Genomic DNA, 6,207 nt, shown 5'->3' on the forward strand with positions numbered 1-6,207 from the left:
CCCCACCTGCCGCCGGCCTGTCACTGTCCTGCCTCGTGTTGGTTAACACCCCGCCATCCCCCCGGCTCTTCAGCTCAGAAGCCTCCGTCCCTTCCTTCTCCCCCACGCCCACCCCCAGGCAGCCCCCTGTTCTGTTGCCTTTGCACCTCCCCCTGACCCTCCTGTCCTCTCCCCGGACACACTCTCAGAGCTTTCATTATCTCTTCCTGGGATACCGCAGCAGCCTCCGGGTCAGGCTCCCTGTCTCACCCTCTCCCCTCCCCAGGCTGCCTTCTGTGTGGCTGCTGGTGGGAGTCACCTCTAACAGGTGAGGTTCCCAGGATGGCTGCGCCCCCTCTCCACCCCGCTTCCCCCGTCCCGACCCCACCATGTACCCCGTGCACCTGCTGCCCCAGATCTGCCACCGCTCCCCTCTCCAAGACACCCTCTCTCTTTACCAAACTCCTTTTCTTCCTCCAAGGCCGGGCTCACTTGTCACCTCCTCCCCGAAGCCTGTTCCGACACCCGCAGGCTCTGTCCGTGGTTTCTCTCGCTCCATTCCCAGAGACTCACTTGCGTCTCTATTGTAGCTCTTAACTCGCACCCGAATAACCCGGTTCCCTAACTGGCTTTCTAACTAGACTGCGTTCTTAGAGGACAGAGATAATGACGCGCTCATCTTGTGTCCCCTGCCCCCCACACTGCCCCTGGCACATAGTAGGCGCTCAATACATGTTTGCTGAGTTAACATAGTTGTAAAAATCTGAAAAGATCAAGGCAGGAAGCCTAATTAAGAGTGATCCTTAACCTTTCTTAAAGGTTAAAATTTACCCATTTTCATCTTTCTACCAAACTGGAGACACTCAGAGTCCTTAATAAGTGGGCTGCGATTCCCACTGCCGTCTCTGAAGAGTTGGGGAGCCAGCCTCTTGCCCCGCCGTCCTCCCAGAGGAAAGCAGGATGCGGGGAATGAATGACGTTTGGAAAAGAGCTAAGACCATCCTGCTTCTGCAAAACCGTTCTGTGTGCCTGCCACATCGTTAAATATTTATTGAGTGCCTACCATGTGCAAAGCAAATGACATCTTCAGTAGCTTCCTCTATGAATCATCTAATCAGGTGTGAAGTCACCTAGAGTGAGAGTGTTTTTCATTAAAGCTGGTAGAGATCACGGTGCTTTGTAGCAGTTAACATTAGTAAGACACATCTTTTCCTGGGGAGAAGTGTGAAACATCTTTACAATTTTCTAGTACAGGACATAATTGAGTCACAGTGAAAAGTACGGATTTAAGCCTAGGTTTCTATTCTTGAACAGAGTGGTGTGTTTTAGTAGTAGTTTTTGCAGACAGGGATGGGTTGGGCAGTGGCTAAGTCACCTCACATGTCCAAGGTGGCTGCCCGAGCACAGAGCCCGTGTCACGGTCTCACTTCTTTAGTTGCAGGCGTGCTGTCACGCTGGCACAGCTGTGACCCCAACGCCCCCAGCCTTGAGGCTTTTGTCTTATTTTGCTTTACTGTTTCTTTTTTTCCTTATAGATCACAGGAGTCCTTTAGATAGCCAAGCAAGGGGCCTTTTTGCTTGCTTTCCACGCAACTTCACGTTGGCTCTTCCTTTTTGTCTCCTTTGCTGGCTCAGTTTTAGGTGTTGCCAGTCACTGAGTTATCACACACAACCATTAGGCTTACTTTTGGTCAGTGCAGCCTTTAATTAAGGAAGTGCTGTCAATATGAAGGTGACATCATTAGTACTCAAAGTCCTAATCAAGTAGTTAGTAAAGCAGTAGGCAAACGGGAAGCCGTTTTTCCCATTTTAAAAGGGAGAAAGTTAAGGCTTTCTTATTTTTTGTAGTAACACTTTTGTTGGCTCTTGAAATGAAATCCTGCTGACTTGTGGTCTATTGCGTTTTCTAACTCTCTTTTTTTAAGTCCTCCTCTTAAAAAGAAAATCTGTCAGAGACCATGTGTAACATATACTTAAATCCTTTAGTATTTTAAGTGAAACTGGATTTTAACAGTTAGGCAAATGAAATAATTTTCTATATACTTCTTACAGGAAGCTATTGAATCCTTCAAAGAAGCTTTGAAGCAGAAAGTCGATTTTATTGATGCGTATAAAAGTCTGGGGCAGGCCTACAGGTGGGTAAAGCAATAACTGTTGGGGCGGGAAGAGGAGAGAGTCTCACGTAATAGTGGGATTTAAAAAGAAACTCAGGGGCTGGCCTGTGGCTCACCTGGGAGAGTGTGGTGCTGACAACACCAAGTCAAGGGTTAAGAGTCCCTTACCAGTCATCTTCTTAAAAGAAAAAAAGTAAATAAATAAAAAGAAACTGCTTTTCTTAACCAAAAGAGATGGTTATTTTAAATTGCATAGGCACGTCCATCCCTGATGTCCTCTCTGGAGTGTAGAAAGATCCATGTGTCAGGGATGTCACCATGCACGGTCTCCTCTCTTAACTTCAGTGTCTAGAAGATGGGAATCCTTCCAGGGCTATTGCTTTGCATTGTGGCCTTAGAAGCCACCGGGTTTTAGCTGCTGCGGCTGCTGCTTGCTTAGGCAGTGACTAAGGTTGAGCCTCACGTCGCTGTGGTCTGTTTGAAGAATCCTAGAATAAAGGGGTGGACAAGTTATGATAACAGATCTTGTCAGCAGCAGGAGGTCATGGCTTGCGCCCGTTTCCCTGGCTCCTCCTTTGCTGACCAGTAGAGCTATTCTGACTTTGGGCTTCAAAAAAAAAAAATTCAGAGGATGTGATAGTTTGAGAAGCTCTCTTACAATTAACTTGGAGAAAGTGTGTCTGGACTTGTTTTGGGTTTAAGGGATGATACTTATCCTTCCAGTCCATTAGAATTGCTGGGAATATAAATTGAAAATGGATTTCAGAGTGCCTTGTAAAGTGCCATGTAAATATAAGCAGGCACTATATTTTTTTAAATATTCGCTATTTGTAGGAAATGGATATATAGAGTGTTTTGAAGTTACTTTTGTTCTATGCAAAATTTTTAATAAATAAAAGAAGATTGATTAGTAACAACCATTTCCATTCTGGAAGGATCGCAATCCTAAAATATACCTATGTTTTCAGAATTTTAAATTACATTGTGACTTACTAGATTTTAAGTGAGGTAACTTCAGTGACCAAAAAGAATACAATTTTAAGCTTGTGAGTTTGATTCAGAATGATAAACCTGTGTACGATTATAATCTGTGTACTTTTTTCCAAAGGGGAAAAGTGTCCTTTTATCCATATGCTAAAATGGACACACAGTTTTCCAGGGGTTGAAGCTCTGAATAAGGGAAGAAGGGTCTGAATAGGCATTTGTCTTTGGGAGTGGATGAATTAATTTCCCCCAGACAGTTTCGAGAGCTCTGTGGTCGTCCTATCTGCTGGTGACATTCAGGAGGAGTTGGTGGATGGGCCGCATCAGAGGCCATGGAGTGAAGTGGCAAATGACAGAGGAAGTTCCCCCGTCGAGGTGTCTCGTTCACACACTGGCCGTGATTCTAAGGATAGCTTACTCTGCCCGTTGACTGCAATGTCCATCCTGTGTTCGTAACTGTTATTAAATCCCTAGAGAGCTGGGCAATTTTGAAGCGGCCACCGAGAGCTTTCAGAAGGCACTGCTGCTCAATCAGAACCACGTGCAGACCCTGCAGCTCCGGGGCGTGATGCTCTATCACCACGGCAGCTTGCAGGAAGCGCTGAAGAACTTCAAGGTGAGCCTCTGTGGGCCAGCGGCACTGTCGCTGGAGTCCCCGCGGTGATCTCCAGCAGAGTCTAGTGTTAATATGTCAACAAAAAGAGAGAAAAAACATCACTGTTTGCTGTGCACACTAATGTGCAGAGCATGTATCTGGTCTGATTTAACCTGGAGGGGAAACTTGAGATGCGATTCCAGACGAGAGGATATAAAGCATGTCAAAGCTTTCTCATACCGTGTGGGTGCTAACGCAGCATCTGTCCGTCAATGCCCCAGCGGTGTCTGCAGCTGGAGCCGTACAACGAAGTGTGCCAGTACATGAAGGGACTCAGCCACGTGGCGATGGGCCAGTTTTACGAAGGAATAAAAGCACAGACAAAAGTGATGCTAAACGACCCCCTCCCCGGCCAGAAGGCGAGCCCGGAGTACCTTAAAGTGAAGTACCTTCGAGGTGAGTCAGGAGGTCGCAGAACCTCTGCATTTTCATGCTCCACGCTGTAGAAATCACACTGCGTGACGCTTCTGCGTTCCAGATGAGTCAGATTAGTCAGCGGCATCTCACAGAGGCTGGGTGCCTTGTCCAGGGCCACCCTCGTGAGGGGCGGCGTCGGGACTAGACAGCGTCTGGGTCTTCTGTAGACCCGTCCGATGCCGCTTCTGCCACTTCCCGCAGTTCTTCTTTCTGAAGTTAAAGTCTTGCTTGAGTCATAAGAAACTATCTTGAACTAATGGCGATGCTCCTCCAGGGTGTTCAGTGCAGGACACTGAAGGACATGCAGGCCCCCTCCTGGGAGGTTTTACTGTTGGGCGTGAACTCGGTGCCTTTGACCTATTTTTCCTTAATGTCTGAATTCTCATAAGTTTTGGAGAAATTCAATGGAGGTGAGGAAGAAAGCAGATCTTTCTGTTACCCTTTTATTCGTCATTCTCTTACCTTTTCTCTTCCATACATAAAGATACTTTTGTTTTTGTATCAAGCTCACATATTTCTCCTTTGTTATTGGCTCTTTGTACCATGACCGTCCAACAGAAAAAAATCGAGAGCTATATATATAATGTTTCATTTGTACCAGCCACACTGAAAACGTAAAAAACAGGTGCGGTTAATTTTAGTGATACATTCTGTTTAGTTCAGCATATCCAAAATATTAGTTCAACATATAATTAACATAAAAACACCATTTTTTAGATATTTTACATTATTTTTTGTACTAAGTCTTTGAAATCTGATATATATTTTACACTTATAGTACCTCTCAATTTGAATGCTAAATTTTCATTGGAAACACTTGATCTGATGAATGTAGATTTTATAAAATTTACAGTTGACAAAGTAGATTCATAATACGCAAATTGTTCTAAACGTACGGAAGTTTTCTAATAATTGAATCAAATGTCAGTTTTTAAGTTTAATTGAGATTAAATAAAATTTAAAATTCAGTTTTTCGGTCACTGTAGCTTCATTTTAAGTATTTGGTGGCCAAGTGGCTAGGCGCTGCCTGTTGGATAGCACCGCTCTTTACCCGAAATCATTCCCTCCTTTCCCCAGCTTTAGCAGAACTTACTTGTGAACTGTAGACTGCAGGGGCGGGCACTCTGTGCTGTGGTTTTTCCTATATTTTTTCTTAGGGATAGGTCATCAGTTGGCAAAACCAAATACCCAGTTAATCTATCCATCAGTTGATGGAGTTTCTGGCTCTGTCTGACACTGAACTTGGATTCTCAGACTCTGGAATTGAAAAGAAATGAGATCTTTGGTGTTGTTCAGGGAAGGCAGTTAAAATTTAGCCAGAGTAGACCCAGACTGACTGCCTTACATTGGACCCTGATGACTCAAGTCAGTGGCAGGTTACCCCCTATTATCATCTAATAATGGCAACTTACTGAAATTTAGAGCCTCCTTCTAGCATTCTTGTGGTTAAATCACAGCTTGTTGTAAAGCGTTTGTGTGGCAGCTAGCTATAAACGTGTTTCTTTAGCAGTATTCGGGTGTGTCACGTCTCACTTCCCGTCTGCAGAGTATTCTCGGTATCTCCACGCGCACCTCGACACCCCCCTCACGGAATATAACGTTGACGTGGACCTGCCTGGAAGCTTTAAGGACCACTGGGCTAAAAATCTGCCTTTCCTCATAGACGACTATGAAGAGCAGCCTGGGTTGCAGCCCCACATAAAGTAAGGAGGAGTTTTTTTGGTTTTTTTTTTCTTTTTCTTTTTCAGAACTGAGCTATCAGTTCATCATGATATTTCTTGACCAATAAATTAACCCCCTATAACCAGAATGAAGTGCTGTCTTGGAGCCTGCAGTTCAATTAAGAATAAATGTTTGTTGGACCAAAAAGGGAAAAGAAAAATTTAAAAATAAGAAAAAGAAAGTCAGTTGCTCCAGTGGGGTTGTATGTGTCGCTCCGGTGGGGTTGTATGTGTCGCTCCCGTGGGGTTGTATGTGTCGCTCCCGTGGGGTTGTATGTGTCGCTCCGGTGGGGTTGTACGTGTCGCTCCGGTGGGGTTGTACGTGTCGCTCCGGTGG

General features: G+C 45.1%; 1 protein-coding gene across 1 annotated transcript in view; it reads left to right on the plus strand.

Moving 5' to 3' along the window:
• The window catches only part of TTC13 (tetratricopeptide repeat domain 13), a 25,801-nt gene extending 19,945 nt beyond the window's left edge, over positions 1–5,856 (plus strand). Inside the window, exons 4-7 of the mRNA XM_008593682.1 lie at positions 2,032–2,114; positions 3,552–3,693; positions 3,954–4,128; positions 5,696–5,856. Coding sequence (XP_008591904.1) covers positions 2,032–2,114; positions 3,552–3,693; positions 3,954–4,128; positions 5,696–5,856 — 561 coding nt within the window. The remainder of the gene's footprint in view (positions 1–2,031; positions 2,115–3,551; positions 3,694–3,953; positions 4,129–5,695) is intronic.
• Positions 5,857–6,207: the final 351 nt, after the last annotated feature.

The sequence above is a fragment of the Galeopterus variegatus genome, unplaced genomic scaffold (genome assembly GCF_000696425.1).
Source record: "Galeopterus variegatus unplaced genomic scaffold, G_variegatus-3.0.2 Scaffold9518, whole genome shotgun sequence".
Lineage (NCBI taxonomy): Eukaryota > Metazoa > Chordata > Mammalia > Dermoptera > Cynocephalidae > Galeopterus > Galeopterus variegatus.